General features: G+C 35.5%; 3 protein-coding genes across 4 annotated transcripts in view; 1 reads left to right on the forward strand and 2 right to left on the reverse strand.

Annotated features, from left to right (window-relative positions):
* On the forward strand, positions 4,077-10,984 carry LOC105165478 (ribonuclease TUDOR 1). Its single transcript, XM_011084506.2, has 17 exons — positions 4,077-4,353; positions 5,354-5,517; positions 6,027-6,104; positions 6,211-6,324; positions 6,421-6,525; positions 6,729-6,935; positions 7,036-7,257; positions 7,348-7,455; positions 7,713-7,883; positions 7,964-8,161; positions 8,239-8,589; positions 8,705-8,935; positions 9,020-9,208; positions 9,274-9,351; positions 9,440-9,634; positions 9,944-10,321; positions 10,438-10,984. Exons 2-17 carry the CDS (start codon positions 5,368-5,370, stop codon positions 10,624-10,626), a joined length of 2,964 nt encoding a protein of 987 aa, XP_011082808.1. The 5' UTR covers positions 4,077-4,353; positions 5,354-5,367; the 3' UTR covers positions 10,627-10,984.
* On the reverse strand, positions 12,391-15,498 carry LOC105165487 (calnexin homolog 1). Its single transcript, XM_011084517.2, has 6 exons — positions 15,267-15,498; positions 15,070-15,139; positions 13,245-14,368; positions 13,075-13,146; positions 12,876-12,989; positions 12,391-12,759 (listed from the first exon to the last, which is right to left on the reverse strand). Exons 1-6 carry the CDS (start codon positions 15,360-15,362, stop codon positions 12,625-12,627), a joined length of 1,611 nt encoding a protein of 536 aa, XP_011082819.1. The 5' UTR covers positions 15,363-15,498; the 3' UTR covers positions 12,391-12,624.
* The window catches only part of LOC105166879 (calcium-binding mitochondrial carrier protein SCaMC-3), a gene marked incomplete in the record, with an annotated part of 3,798 nt that continues 691 nt past the window's right edge, over positions 21,395-24,501 (reverse strand). The window contains 4 exon segments of one of the 2 annotated variants that reach the window (XM_020695737.1): positions 21,395-21,929; positions 22,039-22,129; positions 22,239-23,022; positions 24,230-24,501. In XM_020695737.1, coding sequence (XP_020551396.1) covers positions 21,737-21,929; positions 22,039-22,129; positions 22,239-23,022; positions 24,230-24,370 — 1,209 coding nt within the window. 2 annotated transcript variants of the gene reach the window in all.

Raw genomic sequence — 24,501 nt, forward strand, 5'->3', positions numbered from 1 at the left:
ATGCCTTCTTTTTGTGTGAAGCCCTTAGCAACAAGTCTAGCTTTATATTTTAAGGGATTTTCTTGTTTTATTTTAAACAACCATTTACAATCGACAACGGACACATTTTTGGTTTGGGTTTATAGGATCCATGTTTTATTGTCTTTTAGTGATTTCATTTCTTCTTTCATGGCACTAAGCCATTTGTCACTTAGAGTCCGTTAGGCGGTTTCTCAAGAGCCATTAAGTTGGCTCTTGATAACCGCCGGAAACGGCAAGGAGAGAGAGAGACCAACGGCTGCATCGGTTTGAAGGGGGGGAGAGAAGAGGAGAGGGAAGCGGCGGAAACCGCAAGGAGGAGAGAGAGATTAGATTAGGGTTTGAGAGTGAGTGTGTATATAAGTATAGACAAACCCGGGTCGGGCTGAGTGGAGCGGGTCGGTACCGGGTGTGGGCCTCCAAGTGGCGGTGGGCTTTAATGTGAGTGGGCCTTTGTATTTGGGCCATAATTTCTAACACTTCCAACTAAGATTCAGTTCTTTCTACATGTTTGAGGATGTAAGGAAGTCAGTCAAGTCATTGTTCAAACTCATAAAAATCTACATATCAAGTTTGGAAAAATCACATGTGTTTATTATTTTTTCACCAATCAAATTAAATTCGAATCGAGTATTAAATACAATCAAACGAAAAAAAATTTGTGTGAATTTTCATTTGTTGACTTATGTTTCATAAATATGAGTTGAAACAAATCAACTTTCAGCAGTTGATTGCAAATTCAGTAAATTAAACCGAAAATATACAAATACTTCATGCCCGTTTACGACATTGCAAGTACTTCCCTTAATGTTGTGACTGTAGTTACAAGTACATCTACTATTCAGTACAAAAAATTACACAAACTCCCTTCTTGAAGTTTACATATAATTTGCAAAAGGTAAAAATTGTTTATGCATGTGGATCTAACTTGAACAAGTATAAATATAACTTATCCTAATATTTATTTTCAAATTAGTAGAACATCATATCTAATATAGCATCAATGATACAAGTCCTGATTTGATGAAATAGTCACCTACATTCAGCCATTGGGCTTGAAGGTGCATTATCAATTCTTAGGTTGCTCTAAAAATAAATAAATAAATTATTAGCTTTGACTGACAAATATTGAAATAAAATAATATATAATTCTCTTACACTAACAGTTTTATTCAAGATCGATTTCTATTAAAATTTTTAAATGCGCTCTGACTAGTATAAATAATTGACGAGCAATCTTTTCAGTAATTTATTCGGAACATACCCCAACACCCATATTTCGATACAATTATTGGAACAAATTATACATTCCAACTTAAACAAGAGTGAAGAATTATCAATGGGCTGTTGTCCTTATTTGGTATATATTCTTAAAATTTGCAAATTTGTACCAAGTTAGAGAATCACTTTATGATGACCTTTATCTCATCCACAGTTGGAACTTTCAAGGAATCATCTGAAAGAAAGTTTGTTCACTTTCAAGAAAAGAAATTGGCCCTTGACATGGCACATACTTAAGGCCATTTTATTAATACACACATATGTCCTTATTTGTAGAATGAATCTATTTATAGGCATCATGATTTTATAGTAGCAAAGCCGATTGAGAGGAATTTATTTTTATAGTTGGGTAGTTATCTTCCTAACTCATGTTGCTGGTTAGCGTTTCTATAGACAATTATCTACGCCTCTTAATTTATAGTTTATTATAAATATTAATTTCAATAGAAATGACAACATTATTTATATAAAGTCATCCATATTTTTTAGAAAATTCCATGTATCGCCCCAAAAAATATGAATATCATTACACAAACTACTCTTGCCTTTTACCTGTCAAAAGTAATTTACGTAATTATACAAAAGATAGGGATGGTTTGAATAAATGAATCATAGATTAGGGTTGTAAATATAATTATCCTTTTCTATATTTTAGGAATTTAATTTCATAGTTTTAGCCTAATATTTATACCATCATTAATACACCAAAACTATCCAAACTAAAAAATACGTAGACTTGTGTATTATCGACGCAACGAAGAGTTCTGTACTTTTCAACTTGTAATTTTTTTAAATAACAAGGGGGTATTTGTAAATGTGACAAACATCAATGGAGGACATTGTCATTTACCAAAAAATTTAATATGTATGCTTTTTATTAGTAAGATGCAAAAATTGGAGCGAAGAAAGCTTATGTTGCATTTGGATTGAATAATTTGAAGTAGTGGATTTTAAATTTTTAATAATAAATTTTCTATATATATTTGGATAATTCTAAATTTAAAAAATTTTAAATCCTTATATTCTAATTTTGAATTATGTTAATTTGATTAATATGGATGGATTTCTAATTTTTTTTCAAATGAAGTCATTTAAAATTCTTATTTCAAAATTTTCTTAAATTTAAATTTAAATGAGCTTAGTTTAAGTAATTCAAGAGTATAAATTATAATAATTTTTTTCATATACCAAAAAAATATTTCAACAAAAATATAATAAACACTTAACTAAACAATCCTAAACGCGCCTAAAATTTGCGTGACGAACGTGTCTTCCTACGCTCCAAACCAACGCACTTTAACCATCTCATGGCTCATATACAAACTCTCAAAATATTCATATAAACTAATCATATTTGTTGAGCACTATTATCAACAAAAATATTTCAGCAAACAAAATCTTCATTGATTGCAGTAGCGGTTCTGGTGAAATAAGTTGTGCCTTTTTGTAAGGAACATTACGTGAGCTGAATTGATTTAAACACGACACCAATTTATTTGTAAAAACAGATTTACGATTAGATTATAAGGGATTGTCGTAGTTCACTTTGTGCCTCAGTAGCTTTGTGATTACGGACTCAACATTTAAGTAGCAAATTAGGTTCAAGCGAGACGTTGTAATAAATTCTCAAAGTGTATATTTAGCTTTATGATTGGACATGTCAAATTTGTATTTTGAACGCAGATGCCAATCTATTATGCTGTTTGTTTGGCCTTTTCCAACTATCACTTTTAGGATTAAATTGCATTAAGATAATATTTTGGTAGCAGAATTTAGTTCCACCAAAATTATTTGTCATCTAATTGTTCAGCTTACCTAGAAATAATTCTCTAATTTTTTTAAGTTTGGCTATAATATGCATTTGCACAATTAATTATGAATTTAAATGGCATAATTATTTTTTTACTCAAATTAGTTGTTTTAAAATCAATGTTGATAATGAAATATGCAAATTGCATGTCAAATTGAGGCAAAGTTAAATTTCCTTTTGCCACATACATAATAATAAGATAGTTTCTGTAATCATTTAAATTTAGATTATTATATGATTGTTTATCAATTTTTTTTGTTGGGTATATGAGTTAATAATATAATTCAAATTTTACCTAATTTTTTAGATAAATATAGTTTGTGAAATGAACAAAATTGACTTGTATTTTTAATATATCTCTGTATTATATAGTTATTAGTTATTTTAATTTAAAAATTGTAATTGAAAATGATGAGTATAGAAATAGAATTGTGTGGTATGTGGAGAGGGAGTAGTGAGGAGTAGAATTGAGGATAAATTCCAAAGAATATTAATCACTCATTAGTTTCCTACAACAACAGCAACTCTAATGCCAATCCATCTCTTTTTCACAATTTTTACTATTTTAAAGAAAAACCAATAAAATTAACTAAAAGTTGGGATGGGAAGAAACCTCCCACAAAACACAAAAGGCACTAGCGTGGACTCCTACGTGCAAATTGACACTCATCTCCACATGGCGCGTCCCCATTGGCCGGCTCATCCACCTGGCAGCCTAGACTCGTCACTCCAACTAAAATCTCATGTCCTTATCGCTTAACTATTAATTGCTTCATATATTGTAACCAATCAGAATTCAGAGAAATTCTAAATCGGGAAAATAATGTAATTTTTAGGTAGATTTGGAGCAGAATAAAATCGTAGGAATCCGATGGCATTTCTGTAATTCTGTTCGAAACACGAGGCGAGTTTCAGTTATGTGTCTCTACCCCTTACTCGGCTATAAAAGACCAGTCTTTACATACACATCCGTATATATGCACATTCCGATCCGCCGTCCAGGGCCTTTTCTCTCACAAACACACCCTCTCGATTTTCGCTCCGAGTTAAGAGAAAGAGAAGGAAACTCAATTGAGTTTTGGTTTCCTACTTTTTTCTTTTTATTTTTCTCAAGTAATAATAATTTGATTTGGTTTTGATGAATTCGTTGTAATAGAAAAGGAAATCGGATCGGTTTGATCTTATTTCGCCTCTCAATCTCTTCCTGCCTTTGATTTAATCGCAACTTTTTGGTGATTTTAAAGGTATATTTTCCAGATCTCAGTTATTTGAAGCTGTTTTTGGTAATGCATGCGTTTTTGTTTGGTGAATTGAGATGTTTTGATTCGTTTCATGTTCTTGTGTGTGTTTTTGTGCTGATCGTTGAGGTTTGAGTTTCAGATCTCTCGCTTTTCTCAGCTAATATGTGTGTCTGTGTTTTTGCATGTGCTCGTTTAGATGTAATACTGAATTTTGCTTGTATGCTTTTGGTGATGTGTGTGTGTGTGTAATTTTGCATACCTGCATCGGGTTAAAGCTGCTGGATAATAATTAATCACTTGATCGATTTTTTGTTGAATCACGGATTGATTCGGTTTTGAGTATGTCGTATGTTTGTCTTAGTTGACTTGATTTACTTATGTGATGTATCGTTAGTTATGAGTAGGTTATAGAGTGTTGTGATTTCACATTATATGGATCTGTGAATTTGTGCAGACTGTTTGGTGTATTTGATATTGCATATGGATCTTGAGATTTCTCATGTTTAAAAAATGATTAAATTCTATCAGAAATTTGTTAATGATTCAAACTAACATGGATTTTTGTCTGCGTAGTTTAGTTGTTTGTTTTTCTACCTAACTTGTACTCAAGTTGGTTTCATAAATAAAGGTTTGATCTTTTTGCCACGTTGATGTTTCACTCAATGTTAAAATTGAAGATTGTAGAAGTATGAGAAGTTGGACTTTTTTAGTCTTTATGGGGTGCTATTATTAGATGGTTAGGGCAATTAAAGCTCAGGATAATTGGAACTATCCATTGTTGTCGTGAATATAATATCTGTCACAAAACTAAAAGGAAAAACATGATAATCAATAGAAAAGGAGATATGATGTGGTTGAAGAAGAAATGGAATAGGAGGCAGAATTTATCTTTTTTCAATTGTATGTTTTTCTGGTTTTCATATGTAATGTTATTAATAGGTGTGAAATTCGCCATTGGAATGATTCTAATTTTCATTGTTTGGTTGAAATTTGCGTTTTGCAGCCTTTGCTGTTGAAATGGCATCAACAGCTGGAGCTACAGGATGGTTGAGGGGGATCGTTAAAGCTGTTCCATCTGGTGACTGCTTGGTGATAATGGGGAACACCAAGGCTGAGATTCCGCCAGAGAAGACTGTCACTTTGTCTTCACTAATGGCTCCTAAGCTGGTATGCTGGCAGTATGTACAAAGTTGTTTGATTTACTTTTGGTGGGACTGAACATGTGTGAGGTTAACCAAGTGCATGAAATTATAGTTCTTTACAGGTTTTGTCTTTTTACATTCTGAAATATGGGGTTTTACATATTGAATCTTTTATTGCTTTTGTTTTTCATGCTTGAAGCTAGTCGATACCTGATTGATTATGTCTTAGCGCCTCACATGTATTTGCATGTATACAGACCTATTCTGGTTCGAAACATGGTTGAACTTGTTACAATTTTCTGTACTTAGTTTTATGTTTCCAGTTAGCCTGCTGTTTCCAGAACATTTGTGTTAAAAGTGTGAACCCCTTTTATTTATTCAGTAGATGTACTCCTTAGTTGTCTTGATAGTTTTGCTTTTATAGATGATCCTCTGGTCTGTTCAATTCTGTGTGATATGATGTGTAGGATGGTACAGTAAGTTTGTGATCTACTCTTTGGATGGTGGTGTTTATGTTCTCTTTTCTATTTATAGGCCCCCCGGAGAGGTGGCGTTGATGAGCCGTTTGCATGGGACAGCAGAGAATTTTTAAGGAAGCTTTGTATTGGAAAGGTAAGAATCACTTTTTCTATTCATCAAAAAGAATTCCTCTTTTGTTCTTTCACATAAAATGTCTGAAAAATTATGGAATAAAATTATCTGGTCCTTGCATTTTTAGGAGGTCACATTCAGAGTGGACTACACTGTACCGTCCATAAACAGGGAATTTGGCTCTGTTTTCCTGGGGGACAAGAATCTGGCCTTGATTGTGGTTGCTGCAGGCTGGGCAAAGGTTTTATATGTTGCACTTGGTTCTTATTTGAAGTGTTGATGTTTCCATTTGGTTTATGCTTTACACCACACGCCCTTTTTCCTTTGTCTAATGCAGGTTAGACAACAAGGTCAACAGAAAGGGGAAGTAAGTCCTTTCATAGCAGAGTTGCTGCGTCTTGAAGAACAGGCCAAGGATCAAGGTTTAGGTTGTTGGAACAGGGTCGGTATATGTTTTGTTATTTATGATTATTCATTTACCTACCGAGTTATGTGGCATTAAACTTTATCACTTCTTGTGCCTCCAGAAAGATGACAATTCTGTTTGGGTCTTCTGGATGTTTTGATGGTGTTGTATTCTATTATAAGTTTTTTTGTACAGAAGAGATTAGAATTATAATCCTGGCTTATTGTTGCTGCATTCAGACACCAGGTGCTGCTGAGGCCTCCATTAGAGACCTGCCTCCTTCAGCCCTTAGTGATCCTAGTAACTTCGATGCTATGGGTTTATTGGCCACTAAGAAAGGTAGTCCTTTGGAGGCTATTGTGGACCAGGTTCGTGATGGGAGTACAGTTCGTGTTTATTTGCTGCCAGAATTTCAGTATGTCCAAGTGTTTGTAGCAGGAGTTCAGGTATATTAAATGCCTATGTTCTATGAACAGAGTTTTTGTATTTAACTTGTACTCTTCACTTACTATATCTTAATGTTATACATTTGAATTTTTCAATCAGGCGCCTTCTCCGGGTAGAAGGGCTGCACCAGAACCTGTTGTTGGAGCCGAGGTGTCCTCTAATGAACAAAATGGAGATTCTGCAGCTGAAGCTCGTGCTCCACTGACGTCAGCACAGAGAATTGCTGCTGCCAATGCATCTGCAGCTATGGTTGAAGTTCCTGCGGATCCATTTGGCAAAGAAGCTAAACATTTCACAGAGATTCGTGTCTTGCACAGAGATGTGAGTATATTTTTAAAGCACTGAGATTCTATCTAAAAATGGTTAGACGGTCAGGTCCTGGTGACATGCTTGTCATATTGTCGGTTACAGGTTAGGATTGTGTTGGAGGGTGTTGACAAATTCAGTAATTTGACTGGTTCAGTATATTATTCTGATGGTGAAACAGCAAAGGACCTGGCACTGGAGCTTGTTGAAAATGTAAGTAGTTTGTTTGCTTTCAAAGAGTGTTGAAAACATGATAAATTAAATTCTTGTTTTGCCATTTGATTTGAAATTTTGTTGGCATTTTCAATTATGTCTGTGGCTTGTTGCTGTATTCTTTCTGTTATTAGTTCAATTAATGTTTGTGCTGCTGTAGCTGTAAAGTACTGTATGATGCCTATTCGGCTGGTTTGTGTGTTGATATCATCCCAGAGTTAATTCTTACACCATTCCTCAATGTGACGATGCTGTAGGGTTTGGCTAAATATGTGGAATGGAGCGCTAGCTTGCTAGAGGATGATGTTAGGCGGAGGTTGAAGAATGCCGAACTTCATGCAAAGAAGACCCGGTTAAGAATCTGGACTAATTATGTCCCCCCTGCAACCAACTCAAAGGCCATTCATGACCAGAACTTCACAGGAAAAGTGAGTTTGTCTGGTGTTAATCTTCATTGGTCTTCTGTTTTTTCGAACTCTTCATTCTCATGGAAACTTACTTTATGCAGGTCATTGAAGTTGTAAGTGGAGACTGTATCATTGTTGCCGATGATTCCTTGCCATTTGGAGATCCTTCTGCAGAGCGACGAGTAAATCTCTCAAGTATAAGGGGCCCTAAAATGGGTAATCCTCGTCGAGATCAAAAACCTGATCCCTATGCTCGTGATGCTAAGGAGTTTCTCAGAACCCGCTTAATTGGCCGTCAAGTATGGTTCTTGATTTTTTTCATATGTTATTTCCTGTACTCAAATATTATGATGCTGACATCACGTGCATCTTTTAGGTGAATGTTTCAATGGAGTATTCCAGGAAGGTTAACTTGCTAGATGGAGCACCTGCTGCATCTGCGTCTACTGATACAAGGGTGATGGATTTTGGATCTGTCTTCCTTGTTAATCCCCCTAAGGATGGAGACGATGCAGCCTCTGGAGCAGGCAGCCAACAGGTGGGGACAAATATCGCTGAGCTATTGGTTGCTCGTGGTTATGCCACTGTTGTTAGACACCGAGATTTTGAGGAGAGATCAAACTACTATGATGCTCTCCTGTCTGCTGAATCACGTGCAATTGCTGGAAAGAAGGGCATGCATTCTGCAAAGGATCCTCCTGTGCGGCATGTAACTGACCTGCTAGCGGTAAGAAATGCTACAATGGATAAACCTTTTCATTTGGTAGTTACTTTGTGGTTAATAAATGTAAAATGACTGATGCATGTGAGTTTACTGCTACTGGATTTTAAACATCTATTAGGCTAATGCAAAGAAAGCAAAGGACTTCTTGCCATTTTTGCAACGCAGTAGGAGGATGTCAGCCATTGTTGAATATGTGCTCAGTGGACATCGTTACAAAATAGATATTCCTAAGGCAACATGCAGTGTTGCTTTCTCATTATCTGGAGTTCGATGTCCTGGCCGTGATGAGCCCTACTCTGATGAAGCCATTTCATTTATGAGGAGAAAAATAATGCAGAGGGATGTCGAGGTAGTATTATGGTTGTCTCTCATCCTAATCATCTATTATTTTTGCTTCTGTGTCTTACTGTTAGATTGATCCTCTTGCATACAGATTGAAGTAGAGACTGTTGACAGAACTGGAACTTTCTTGGGAACCTTGTGGGAATCCAAAACCAATGTGGCGATACCACTTCTGGAAGCTGGCTTGGCCAAGCTTCAAACTTCCTTTGGCCTTGACAGGATTCCAGATGCTCATCTTCTGGTTCAAGCTGAGCAGTCAGCAAAACAGAAGAAGTTGAAGGTGAATAAATATTTTTATTTTAAAAGTCCTTTTATGTGCACTTCTTCTAATGTTTTCTATTACAGATATGGGAGAACTATGTCGAGGGAGAGGAAGTTTCTAATGGTTCAACTGCTGAAAGAAGACAGAAAGAGGAGTTTAAGGTAGGTGGATCATATCGGTAATCTTAACTCTGTACGCCTCATTCATTCTATTTCGGTATGATAATCATGTATAACTATGTTCTTTCAGGTTGTGGTTACCGAAGTCCTGGGAGGTGGTAAATTTTATGTTCAGTCAGTTGCTGATCAGAAAGTGGCCTCTATTCAGAAGCAACTCTCTTCATTGAACCTTCAAGAAGGTCCTGTAATTGGTGCCTTCAATCCTAAGAAGGGGGATATTGTTCTGGCTCAGTTTAGTGCAGACAACTCTTGGAACCGTGCAATGGTAAGATGTTAAGATGCGATGCATTTTCAGTCTTTATATTTGTTGAAGATTTACAACTTAAAATAGGTCATCCTGTAAATTTCATATGACATGAGTTTGCAATTGTTTTTTGAAAGTAAGTTTTGTGGATGCCCTGTGTTGAAGTTGAAGTGTGTTGGTGTAGCATTATATAATAGCTGCATTATGCATCCTGCTCTGTGTCCCATCTGATTGACTTGGTAATAGAAATGACTGGTCATGTAGTTCCATTAAGTTTGATAAATGTTAACTCCTATATTCTTCTCATCTTTTCTCATTTTCATTCCGAAGATTGTCAACACCCCTCGTGGTGCTGTGGAATCTGCAAATGACAAGTTTGAGGTGTTTTACATCGACTATGGAAATCAAGAGTTTGTTCCCTACAGCCAATTGCGTCCTCTTGATCCTTCGGTCTCCTCTACCCCTGGCCTTGCTCAGCTTTGCAGTCTGGCCTTTGTCAAGGTCCCAGGCTTGGAGGACGATTACGGTCAAGAAGCAGCTATTCGCCTGAGCGAACACCTATTAAGTTCTCCAAAAGAATTTAGGGCTGTGATAGAAGAAAGGGACACATCAGCTGGAAAAGTTAAAGGACAAGGAACTGGTACCGTATTTTTGGTAACTCTGATTGATGCTGAAACTGATACCAGCATAAATGCAACTATGCTACAGGTACAAGTTATTCCCGTCATAGGAAATGATAGTATAGTTTGCATCCATTTTATCATCCAATGAATTGTTTCCTTCCATTACTATATTCTTGTTATGACCCAACATCATCTTTTCAGGACGGACTTGCTAGGTTGGAGAAGAGGCGAAGATGGGAACCCAAGGACAGGCAGCAGGCTCTTGATGAACTGGAAAAATTCCAGGCAGAAGCTCGACAGAAGAGACTTGGTATGTGGGAGTATGGAGACATTGCCTCAGATGACGAGGATGTGGCACCTCCGGCAAGGAAAGCTGCCGGAAAGCGGTGAAAACTTGCTTTTTCCCGCAGCCTGTACCAAATACACTAGTATTAACTGACGGACCAATCGAGGTCTGATTACTAGCTGGTCTGAGTCCCTACTACAGGCACACATGATGATATTTTGTTATAGAGGAACATAAAGGAAGGAAGTGAGGCTGATACTGTTCCAAGTTTTAGTTTGTAACTTATAAGAACTCGGCCATATGGTTGTTGGTAGGTGAGCAAACAATTTTGTTTACTTTATTTTTCTTATTTTTTTGTTTAATAGACTCTTAATAAGGCGTGTCCGTGTCCGAGACCTTTTGTCTTGAACTGTTTTGTTTCCCCCGTCAGGAAAGAATTTTTGCTTAATTTGCACTTGTTAACGTTTCATTTTTTGCTGGTCCAGCTATACTTCTTTAGGCTTTCTTATTGAGCCGACATCTCTTTCTTCTCCTCTATTTGCTCTATGTTTTCTTTCTCCTTTGACTCTTGGATAGGCTTTTATTATGTCATGTTTATAATGTCTTAGAAGTGGGAAATATTAGTTGGTTCACAAGTCAATCTCTCTTGTGATTCTGAATGAGTTTGTAGGTTGAATGCCATGGTGAGGGAAGCAGCTCTGTGAAGTCATCCAACGGGCGATCCCTCCTGAAAGCGTGGTGGTATTTAAACACACTCACAAATGGGAATAGAACCCAATTCTTGTGGTTGGTGGGTAAAGGTTATGTAACGATGTTGGATGTACATACCGATCTGTTTCTGCAACTGGGTTGGCGACTTTGATTGTTTTTCTCTCAAGTCCTAAGGGGTCAGAATCATAGTTTCTATGGGGTTGTCATGTGATGAAGTGGCGAGCATTGCCCCTCGTATAATAGGACCCTGAGTTCCTGCTAATAGAGCCTACACTGATTTAGGAACAAGATGATCGAGTGTTTGTAGTTCTCAATAAAATAAAAATTAAAAATTTATTATGCCTTCTTATATATAGATATCTCTACAATTAATCTCCTGCGTCCTCAATATAATTTCTTAAAAAGGCTAAGACTATAATTTCATTGAAAATGTCGCGAGTCTCCCAATAAATGTTCGTTTTTCAAATATGTAAATGGACAATTACCATAAAATAGAAGATGTCTAAAGAGCAGGTTAAAAGCAATTTACCCGTTTGTGAAGGTGGAAATATGTAAGAAAATCCCCCATAACAATAATAATAATAATAAGCCCAAAGACCTCATTGTGAAAAAAAGAAAGCAAAAAACCTCGTAATGCCAGAGGTGCAGCAGTCCGTATTCGTGTAGAAATTCGAGGAGAGCCGTGGTTTTGTCTTAGGTTCATTCTTTGACTGCTTTGCTCCCCAAACCAAAAAAAAAAGACTATGCTATCCCAATTCAGGAATCGCCTTGGTCCAACCAAGAAAGCACGAAACTCAAGAAGCCTGTTAATATTTTAAAAATAAATTAGACACTAATTACTTTTTTTAAAGTAGTTATAAGCTCAATATTTTTTCAAAAATGTTGTAAATGATTTTTTTAATCTTACAAGTACTAGTTTGACGTTTTGGAAAACTAAGTTGGCCCCAACTCCCTCTTGATCAGTAGCACGTAGGTTTTGTTTGAACATGGAAATAGAGAAGTTGAAACAATTAATAGGAAGACTACAGTATTTTCTCTTTTAAGTTGAAACTTCACCGTTTCTAGAAGAACGAATATTTTCCAGAAATCACTCTTGTATGATTCCAATCATGCGGCGCTCCAGTCCATGAAAAACTTTCATGGCAAAACTTCCTCAATTTAAATGTATGAAAAATACCACATTTCAATTGATGGTCACGTTAACATTGTCATACAAACCTAATTCAGGAAAAAGCTGCGGACCTGATGATTATAAAGTGAAAAATTCAACTTGGATACAACTCCCAAAAAAAGAACCAAACGGTCTGAGTCTGGTTTGAAGAGCAATTTTTCCCTCATTTCCTAATTTTCGTGGCTAAGCAGCCTAATGATTTTCTGTCGTGGTTTTTCCTTCAATTGTCCCGCCTTGTGTTCCTTCGGCGAGGAGCAGCAGCTGCATCTTCGTTCTGCTCTTCCTTCTCCTCAGTGCTTCCCTGGTTTGAAGTCTCAGCAACATCTGGTTTCTTGGTCGCTGCAGTTACGGCAGCCTGAATTCAATAACAAAATGGAATTAGGCACACTGAGTTTGTAAACTTTAACGGGCGTCGAGCTTAAAGCAAATCATAATAAGTAATTGCGCAGAAAGATATTTCCGTGTACTCACAGGCTTCTTTCCACCAAAGATGAGCTTAAAGAAGATGGAGAAGATAACTACTACAACAGAGACAAGGATTCCAATTGTGAGGTTTGGTTGTTTCTCAGCCTTTTCAATCAAGTCCTACAAGAAATACACCCAAACATGAGCTAGATTGCAATAAAGCCAAGAACCAACAGATGTCCAAGAGAGCAAGCAAACTACTTACCAACACTTTGGCTTTGTGCTCGCCCAAGAATGGGAGATCTGCTACTTTGTAAAGGTAGTCAAACACCACTTTCTGATTCCATTAACAAGAAAGTTCAGTTTTAGAACAAGCAAACATAAAAGCAAAATATAATACATAAGAAGGGAATACATTATTCTGTAATTAATTACCTGGACGCCCTTAAGCCCATCAGATTCCTTTGCTTCTTCCTCCTTTTGTTTCTCTTTCTCTACCTCAAATTTTGGCTTCCATGCAGTTTGGCGGTAGGATTCAGCAACTTTCTCACTGGAAGCTATCAAAATATTGTCAAACAGTATGCCATCTTGCATTGTCCAGATTTCAATGCCAAGAGCTGCAATGGGCTCAATGTTTGGTCTGTCGAGTTCAAAGTACTCTGGATTTGGAATCTCCTGTGGCTTCCAAATACCCTTGTAGTTGGGGTTATCAATGAGCGGAGGCTGCCATTTTCCCTTGTAAGCAGGATTCCTCTTCGTTGGTCTCTTCCACTCCCCACATCCAGGAGCCTCTTGGCATTTGGGGTTATCTATTTTCGGTGCCTCCCATTCACCATCCTCTTCATCATCCCAGTCCTCTGGTTTTGTTGCCTCAGGATCATCAATCTCCTCTGGCTCATCATCCAACCAACCTTCAGGCTTCACAGCATCTTCATCTTCAATTTCCATTGGAGCATCCTCATCCCAGTCATCAGGTTTTTTCGCAGCTGGATCTGGAATTTTTGCCCTCTCATCCCAATCCTCAGGTTTCTTATCATCTGGATCGGGGATAGTCTTAGGGGGGATGAGTGGAGGATCAAAGTCATCAACTCCAAGGAAGTTAGCCTTCTTTTTCTCTTCCCCGTCAACCAAGATCCTCAACTCGTTGTCTGGTTTCAAGATGGCAGTATAAACATGGGTCAACTTGTCCAACGGAACTGATGGTGGGAACTTCAGATGGTGTTCAATAAACTTTCCAGTCTTGGGGTTTTCATGCTTCAGAATGAAGTGAACCTTGTTGGTGACTCCACATTTATCAGGACCAAACATTATTGTGTAAGGCGACTCATTATCAAATTCCTTTGGGGCCCATCCAGCATCCTGGGGACGGAGGTACTTGATATAAGCACCACCACATTCGAGCCCATTTTGGAGGCGGACCTCATACTGAAGGACAATAGTTCCATCCTTGAGTTTCACAGGCTCATCAAGTTCCTTAACGATGGCATATTTGCGGGCTTTCTCACTAACAAGAAGTCCGTGGTCATCATGTCCTTCACTCTTCTCATGTTTCCACACACCTGAGATCACAAATATGCACAAGTACATTTTCAAAACCCGATTGAATATAAATGCTGTTATACTCCATGAATGCTCATCTTCATAACCTCAAAATTACTTATGCAAGATGTACTAAAGGTCTGAAAATTTAGATGCACAAACTCAACATGTAACTACAGATATGTGCCCTGTTGGCCAAAACACAGAATCAAGCTAGATAATTTAATCCATCAGGAAACAGTAATATCAATCCCCACTTTAACCATCCAATCAATAATCCACAGAACAATGAACTACTCTACGCATTATTGAAGCACCGCAGACAGAGAGCTTAATGGATTTCAATCCTCCTAGTATTCACGAAAATATAGAGCAGTTTAATCTACAGACAGTTCTAGAATGTCAATCATAAGGAGCATTTTCCCAATTTTGTACAACCATACAAAGATTCAGAACAGATAGCGGATAAGTGCAGCATTTTGTATCAAAAATCAATTCCAAAGTCAATACACTGAGTGAACTCAACTCACCCTACTATAGTACAACCACCATTTCTAAACCACAATACTTGTAAACATACAGAACACAAAGCCCTAACCACAACAAGCAAAATTATAAACACAATGACCAGACCTAGGTTTAAATCCAAGAAAACACTACCACTAAATCGAAACAAAAATCCATAAACAACAAGCCCACTGCAGATACAATAACAACCGACCTGTATAATCCGACTTCTCAGACACAATCCATCTCCCGTCGAATTTCTCATCGAACGGCTCGTAGAATTTCTATAAACACCAAACCCATACAACAAAACATTAAATTCAGAAAAAATCAAAGCAGATCTAAGACAACTTCAATCAAAGCCGCAAAAAAGAACACCAATAGATTCCACAAAATTCAACATCCTCATACCACATCGTCCGAAGCGTAGAGCTGAACAACAAAGCACGCGATCGACAACAGCAACAAACACTGCATTATCCAAATCTTCCGATTCGGATCCTCCATTTACACAATCACAACTCAGAGATTCAATCACAATAAAGAAAAAAATCCAAATCGATGGATCTAAGAGGAGAAGAAGTCTCTAGAGAAAAGAGAGTGGAGTTGATACTTTCTCCCTATCATATCGTAAGAGCGTACAAGTAGCTCGTATATATAGATCCGGGGAGCAACGCCAGTCGAGTTGTCTCGACCAATCAGAGTTAACGCCACGTGAAGTGGACCAATGGGAATTCGACACGTTGCAGCAAGTGACGAGCTCCAGGGAAAAGATCCGTATTGGCTGTGACGCTAATGCGTAGTGATGATCCGGCTTCCGGGTTGACCCATTTACGTTGACCGGATCTTTTCATATTTTCCTTCTTTCCTTTTTTTTAAAAAAGAACAATTTATACATTGCGAAAAATTTACAAATGTAAACTTTTATATTAGAATTCTAAAAATATTCATTTAACACTGTGTTGATCATTATTTTAAATTAAAATTTTATTTATTTTACATTCTTATTAATTAAATAAAAAATTTTAAATACATTTTTTTAAAAAAATTCTAAATATGACTAAATACGTAGAAAATCATGAACGATACTTCTTAGGTGGCAGTATTATAGGTTTATTTTGACTCGATATATTTAGATATAGATTAATAAATATTTTTTTTAATATCACATTTAAAATTAATGGTCAAAAGTCAATGACGTCGGATGCATAACAAAAATAGTTTTATTTTCTCTTTTTAAAGAAATAGAAACTCTATTTTTAACAACCAAAACATTTATTAATGATATTTCAAAAAATAAATATGGTAAAATCAAATACCATAAATTTGGTAATATTTGTTATTTTTAAAATTCTATGGGCATTTCTTCCACGGGACCAAGTAAAAGTGCATTTTTAAGAAAAATTAATTTAATTATCATAAAAGACATTAAATCAAATAATTTAAATTGAAATTACATCAATCAAGAGTAAATTCTCTATCGTCTATTTCAACTTTTATAACGTTGATCCGAAAGATCAACACTTTCTCTTTTTTTTTTTACTAACAATCATGACACATTGTTTCTATATGCATATAATAAATAATATTTTATATTTTAAAATATATTATGAATAAAAATATGCATTATACTTCTAAAGAAAACAAAAAGAATCTAAGCAGAGTAAAAAAAAAAAATCAACTTAGGCGTATTATCGACATAACAATAAAATTGGTGTTGGTGTCATAAACAGCGTTTGTAAGAGAAAAAATATTTTTTTTTATATAGTATAGATACATGACTATACAATATGAGATTTTGCTCTTACGGCATTTTTGAAGTGATATATAATTAATATTATCATGATTCGCTATCACGCGAACTTCACTATGGTTAAAATTGACTAATTCAGAAAGTATTGTTAAAATTCACATTAAACGGTGAGATGGAGAACACGTTTCGCACCCAAAAATGATTAGAAAAGCTCCCAAAGATCATTTAATTAGCTTACATGACACTAGATTTATGTATCTTTCAGATTGTATTGATTTAGATCAATTGTTTCGTGAATTGTACAACTCAATAAAGCCTAGCTTGTGAAAACACAATTTCTATATGTTAGGTACAACTTTTCTGTTGTGAATGTGTGTGATTTGTGTTTAGTTATCTTTTATATATGTCTCTCAATATAAAATATCAGTAATAAATTATCATAATTCATATAGTAATGAAATATCAAAGAAAAGCTTGAGAAATTAGAAAGTTGTACCGATTGAGAGTCACAACACTTGTTGTTGTCCTATATTCATATAGCATCCCTATATTCAGGTACTGACAGTTGATCATGACTATAGGATAAAACTCATTAGCTATTTGCAAGGTCTCATCACATGCACATGACTACGAGGAGATTATGAATCAGTCCAAAACTCTCAAAACTTGTGGGAGTAATAAGTATTTCTACAAATCATGACATAATGTGCCAAATGAAAAAGGTGATGACCCCTTAAATAATTTAAAGAAATTGACCGTTACAAAAAATTAAATAGCCTACTTAGAATTCATAGTATTATAATAAATTACAAATAGACCACATAAATATATAAAATGTATAGGTTAAGTACTTATTAACCTCGTAACATCACAATTAAATGTTTATAATAATGGGATCATAAAACTTAAATAAAGACCGGCGCTTAAACTAAAATAAAGATAGAAATAATTTGACAATTTTAAAACTTTTAAAATTTATTTTCAAATCTTTTCTGCCTTCACTATTCTTTTCACCCAGAGTCAACCTTATCGACTTAACTAAGAATTTAACTAAAGGTTTCATGTGTTGTCCTCACCAAGCTTGTGGGTTCAAATAAACTTAGGGGCTTGCGACCTGAGATCGAAGCAAGAAGACACCTAATATATAACCTAAATTCAGACTTTATATTAAAAGAATGAAAAGTTTATTAAAAGTAAAAAGATCAAATCAATCAATTAGTAGCATTGTTGTTATTGTTATTATTGCATTTGTCACGCACACACTCATATTTATAGAACTCAAATCCATAATATTTCAATTATAAGGTCTCAACTTTACCATATGAGCAACTTACCTATACATGAATTAGTTAATAAATTCCATGCCCATGCACTAGTGAAGCCCAACAGGCTGACAAGACTGTCAGTTTCCGAACTCTCACACCTCAATGGCTCCTCCTCTTAAACCAAATAATTAACTGAAATGCTGAAAAAAATGGTCGGATTTATTCCACTAATATATATTTTCATATTTACATATAATTCTGTTTACTTTGTGGAGATTAAAATCCTGAATGGATTGGCCAACATGAAACAATCAGTGTAATTACACATTATTATGTGGTTAATTATTTTTCCGTAAATTATACATCGATTACATAATATGTGTGTTGTAATATTCAAGCTTAGTCCGCGTAGATCTTGGTTAGAATTTGAGAAACTTACATTTTAGTTATGTAATTATTACTTGCATTTATAGTAATTATAAATTCAATCCTGCAATATATCCCCTCACACATTTGATACTAGGTGTAGTTCATTCAGCCTTTTGTAAATTTTTTTGACAAAATGTGTTGTCGAAAAAAGAAGTGGCAACGGTGTGTCAACACATGGCACATGACAATGATGTGTTGATGCACGTGGCAATAACATGTCTTATTCTGACATCAAATTTATGGAAAAACCAAATTTGACAATTCAGGATCAATTTTGTCAATTCAAGACCTGTCACCATATATGTGATGTCTTGTACTAAATGTATCAAAATTAAGACCAAATGTTTTAATATGGGTATAATTTACAATACTAAAATTATAATTACTAAAACTACAGGACTGAATGTGTCATATCCCATAATTACAGATAATTTTGCCTTAACATTTTCTGTCTCAATACATTTTTTCTTTAAAATATTGTGAAAACCCCCATGAATTTTTCTTTGAGATCACTCTGAAAAGTAATCTACTAAGACATTTTCATTATTCAGCCAAACAAAACTTATCTTGATTCAAGATATGTGAATCAAAATACAATCTGTTGTATACAGATAATCCATAATGTATAGATATACTCGACTCGTTCTGTGTATTCTTATGCATGGTGCTCTAAGTCTCTCAACAAGCTACATTCACTGAAGCAGTTCGAATCTTCTAATACAAAATAATATTACATCTTAGGGGTAATTACATATACACGTTTTGATTTATGGTCTGTTTACACAAATTGTCCCCGCTTGTTGCATAATTTTAAAAACCACTCCTAACAGCTAAAACACAATAGTAGTTTGTGTAATAATGTTGACATTTTTTAAGGGTGCATATGAAAATTTTCAAAAAATATAGGTAGTTTGTGTAAATATTGTTGACGTTTTAGGTGTGTATGTGTGTGTGTGTGTGTGTAATTATCTAAAAAGCAAAGACGGTTTGTATAAATAGACCATAGGTTAGGGGATGTCAATGAAATTATCCCTATATCCAATAATGTAGATTAAATAAACACAATGTATATGTATTAATGTATTAAATAAAATACAAAACATAATATCAATTCACAATCGAAAATCCAGACTGAAAAATCAAAGGAGCCATTGAGGGAGAGAGTTCAGAAAAAGACAACTTGCCTCCATTCCACTTCTTGCTTCGATGCAAAAAATATCGAAATGTCTTCATGAACAACTTATGATGATTGGAGTCGAAATCACCAAAGCTTTTTTTTGTAGGAAGAAATTAAAGATGAAGTTGTATTTATAGTAATAAGTTTAGAGGTATGAGCATTGCTCTTTCCTCAAAAACATGGTTAATAGCTAGGAATAAAATGATACAATATATGAATAGCAAACAATGCGTCTTTGATATCTCAAGGAAAATGAGAGACAAGTACAAAGAAATTTTAGCCTTGTTTTCCCTTTCTGTCTTCCAAGTTGTACTAAGCTCGAGACGTGGTGCATAGTAATCTTTGCCTCTCGGTTCTGCAGTTTTGTTGTACTTCAGATTTTTAAATAGGTTGGTGAGTGGTAGAAGTGCGCAAGAATTATTCTATTACTTGGAAATTGTCGTTGCTGCAGTTATTTGTTCTATGTGACATTGTAAATGTATAAATTATCTCTTTATAAAAGAAAATTTAGTAATTAATCCCCTATATTTGTTAAAATGTAGCAATTTATAATTTATTCCCTTATATTTTTTAAAATTTAGCATTTTACCTCCCTAAACAAGGGAGTAAATTATTTCATTTTAAAAAATATAGGAGGAGTAAATTACTATTTTTTTTACAGGAGATAATTTACTCATTTACAATATTATAATAGAAAAAATTACATTAGACCCTTTGTGGGTAGATTGTTGTTGGTTTTGTTTTCTCCAAGTAATGGAGAATAAATTGATAATATATAGAATTTAAATAAAGAAACTGAGAATTCAATGTGAGTGAGGTCGACGTTGAGCTGGTAGATTTTTATGGTCATGCCTTGGAGGCTTGGTCTCAGGGTGTTAGGTCAGATGTCGTAATCCTAGGTAAATTACAATGATTTTTCCTGAAATTTGGCATAATTACGAATACTTTCTCGTTGTTTGAAAAATTACAAATACCCCCTGATATTTGATAAAATTATGTAATTCTTGAATGAATATATGAAATTATCAACTTTGCCCTTATTATATTTTTTTAAAAAAAATTAAAAAACTTATAAAAGAAATAGAATGGAGTGCATGAAAAAATTTTAAAAATTATAAAAAACTTATCGACTTATTCCATTAAAAAAATTTTAAAAATTTAAAAAATAAATAAAACTAATATTTTTAATCCATAAGGGCATTTTGGTCAGTTCATTATAAAAAATGGATGAAAATCTAACGGGTCACCTAATTGTTAGACGTCTGTTAAAATTAAGAAGGTATTGATAACTCTCTACACAATAAAAAAAATATTCGTAATTATGCCAAATTTCAGAAGAGGCTTTGTAATTTACCCTCGCAACCCTATGTAGTCATATATATTGATTTGAAAAATATTGAGTAGGTCTAAGTTATACTTGTTTGATATTTAAAATAAGTAAGAGCAACACGAGGATAGTTTTAATAGCACCATATGCATTAGATAGAATATACTTGAATTCTATATAGCTATTTGCAACAATGACGTGTTAATCAATTGAGATACATTGATCATTAGTGATCATACGGTCGTCACGAATGATGATGTCATTGGGTTGGTTTGAAAAGAATCGAGTTGAGTAAAAAATGAGCAGATCCTTAAAGGTATTTTGAGGTTATTTCTGGGGGATGCAAGATTAGGAAGCAGCAATAGTGTGCTTAGAGAGGGCTGGAGCAGATTGGTGGATGGAGGTCCATGCATTAACATGACTCAGGCAGGCACATTGGAGGCTACATAACATGACTTTCATCTGCAGTCTCTTCTTACAGCTGAATTTCATTCTCAAACAGGTCTAAGTATATAACATTCTTTACAATTATGAAAATAAGCTGCTTAGAAGCACAAGAGTCTCCTGGTACGAACTGAAGAAATCATATAGAGAGAACTTATAGGGGATTATTATTGACACCCGCAAAATGACTAGTTCCGCAAATTTGGCATTTGTTGTGCATGCACTTTGTGTGACCGAAGTCTACAACAATCACCTAGTATTACTCAACACGTACGACACAACGGCATGTATCTGTATGTCTCAAAGCAGTTAGTCAGTCAGTTCCCAGAGGATAACTATACTGCCACTCCTATTTAAGCTATCCAAGGGACAATCAAAATCTAATGTGTAACCCCCAAGAATGGTCACCAAGTTCGACAAATAATTTTATTCACCTATTATCATCATCATCAACAGCTGCAGCAGCAGTTGTTTCCCAGATATCAGCTAGTCAAGGTCTAGACTCTTTTTCATGGCTTCATAAACCAGATATGTAATGCTTGCTGCAGGTACAACTTTAAGAAGATTCGGGAAAAGCCCTTTGTAGAAGCCCCGCAAACCTTCATGATTATACGTTCTCCAGAATACATCTGACATACTACTGTAAGGAGCTCCTGAAGTGGTATGTTGAGCTTGCATTCTGAAAATCAGCTCTTATTAGTATGATAATGTGAGATAATGGTGGAAACTTTTTACATGGAGAAAACTAACTGATAGAGAAGTAGTCATTAAGGGTATGCATCACTTACCTTGTTCTTACCACCTGAAGTGGGTAAACACATGTTGCTCCAAGGGCTCCTGAAATTGTCCCACAACTCAGTTGCACAAGCGGACCGGGTTCTGCATAACATCTACGTATATAACTGATTCTAGTAATCATGATTAATCTGATGTACTGAAGGACAAACATTAAAAACAGACATGAGATGAAGAAGAATTTAAGTCATACCTCCATCATGAAGAATATATTTTCTGGACATATCTTTCAAGGCCTCATAGGCAGCTAAGTCGATGCCTGCATAAGGGATAATTCCAAGAAGAGAAGGAACCAACCCTCTATAAAAGGCCCGAGGTCCCTCCTGAATCAATATATCTTTTGATAATTTCCCCAGTTTCGGAACATTTCCTTTTTCACATGAATAAGTTTGTAACCGAGTTTTGACAAGATCCATTGGATAAATTGCGGTCTGTGCCACAGCTCCTGCCAATCCACCAGCCACAAGACGGCCCGGAGTACCAATATCCCCGCTATCTCCAATAAAATTTTTCAACAATTCGTAAGTGTAAAACTTGATGGCACTTTCAGGTGCAACCTTCAAGACATTTATCCCATTACCTCGGAAAAAACCTAGAAGACCACCTTCCTTCCAAATGTTTTTAACTGCAGGGCCGATGGAAGCTTGTGTAGTCTGCACTTGCAAAATCACCTTTAGACGGTCAAGAGGTGCAGTTGCAGTGCGAGAAGCCGCTCCAGCAACTCCACCAGCGATTAAGTATTTTGTTGCATGAACATGCTTGCTGATGCCTTCAGGAATCACGGCATGTTCACCAATGTCTACAAGATAAACCCTTTCCCAGTACCGGTAGATGTTTTCAATGGTGGCCTCGTGTGGGTAGAGCAACAGAAAATCTCTCCACTCCTCAAAAGTTATAATTCCATTATTGTCTTTATCAACATGTTCAACAAAACTAGCAAGTTCATCATCATCAATTTCTATCCCTGAAAAAACAAACTGCCCTGACTTATAAGATGAAGACAACTTGTATTCCAAAAAAAATCAACGAAATAAATCATTCTACCCAAAAGCTGAACACAAGAGATCATTATGCAGGCATAAAGGAAATAATAAATAGCATCCAGCGCTACTCATAAAGAATTGGGAAAAAATACAGGTAAAATAAATTTAAGTAAAGAAATATGCATACCGACTTTTTGGAAATTGGACAATCTACTAATTACTAAGATATAATCCAATAAATTGAAAATCAGGAGAGGCAGAGCATTCAGTTGCTGGTCAACCAAAGGAGGGAACCATACAAACATATATAGGAAATTTTAATAACTATATTAACTGTAACCTAAATCACCTTGTGTAAAATCAAGTAAACATTTAACTGTAATCTGCTTATACTACTCCATGTGAGGAAAAGATGAGATATTCTAATATTATATGTAAAAGAGACCTATACAGTATCATCTCCCATAAAGGCACAAACTAACTTCAGGAACTATATACGAAATCAACTTTGGCCTAAACGAACTAAGAATTCCAAGTCCAGCAGTGCTATGCAATCCCCATTGTCTTTATAAAAAATCAAGAGGGAATTATGTCAGTATACAAAGTAGTTGGACAAGTAAATATATATCACGTACTTTTTCTGCAATCATCTTGGTTTAACATTCTCAATTCAATTAAGTCTGTAAGCATCAGAAGATTCAGAACTACATTCGGTGTTCTTGAAGAAACATCGCACGGGCCAGTGGAATTCTACCATAGCTACAGTCGGACGTCTGCCAGTACTTCTATAAACAAACTTCCATAATATCCCTATGCAAAGATCAAATGTAGAAGAAGGCATACACATCCACTAAAGAGAATACATGGCAAAATGTGTGCAAGACTAACACTTGTTTGGCTTAAACAGTAGCAGACCACAGTAGTGATTCTCAAGTCATCATCACCATAGAGAAACTTAATACCCTTCAATATCCAACAGTGAATTTCTCCTAGGCCTAACTTGTCTCTATATTACTGTCAAGGAAAACAACTGCTCTCCATAAGCTACTGAAAATTCAACACACATTTTGCAGTTTTACCACAAAACCATATGACCACCCTACCGCAACCCCCAAAAGAAATTAAAATTCAACCAACAAGCCGTAAAGCAACCATCAAGAAATACAATATAAACACGAAAATCAAAGTACTGACAACATACCAGACTTGACAAGAGCATCCCATAACTCCTCGGGCATAATGCATCCGTTGTGCTCCACATCAATAGCTTGGAAAATCCTGTACAATTCCAGCTCCTTGTCGTCCATATACTTCCTGAACTCCTGGTAATCAACCCTCCCATCTTGATTCGAATCGCAAACTTCCAAAAGCTCCTTGGCGAACTTGTAGTCCGCGGGGATTTGCATTGCCGACAGCCCTTTCTCGATTAGGGCATAATCCAAGTACCCTACGTTATTGGAGTCAAAGAAACTG

Source organism: Sesamum indicum, linkage group LG1, assembly GCF_000512975.1.
Source record: "Sesamum indicum cultivar Zhongzhi No. 13 linkage group LG1, S_indicum_v1.0, whole genome shotgun sequence".
Lineage (NCBI taxonomy): Eukaryota > Viridiplantae > Streptophyta > Magnoliopsida > Lamiales > Pedaliaceae > Sesamum > Sesamum indicum.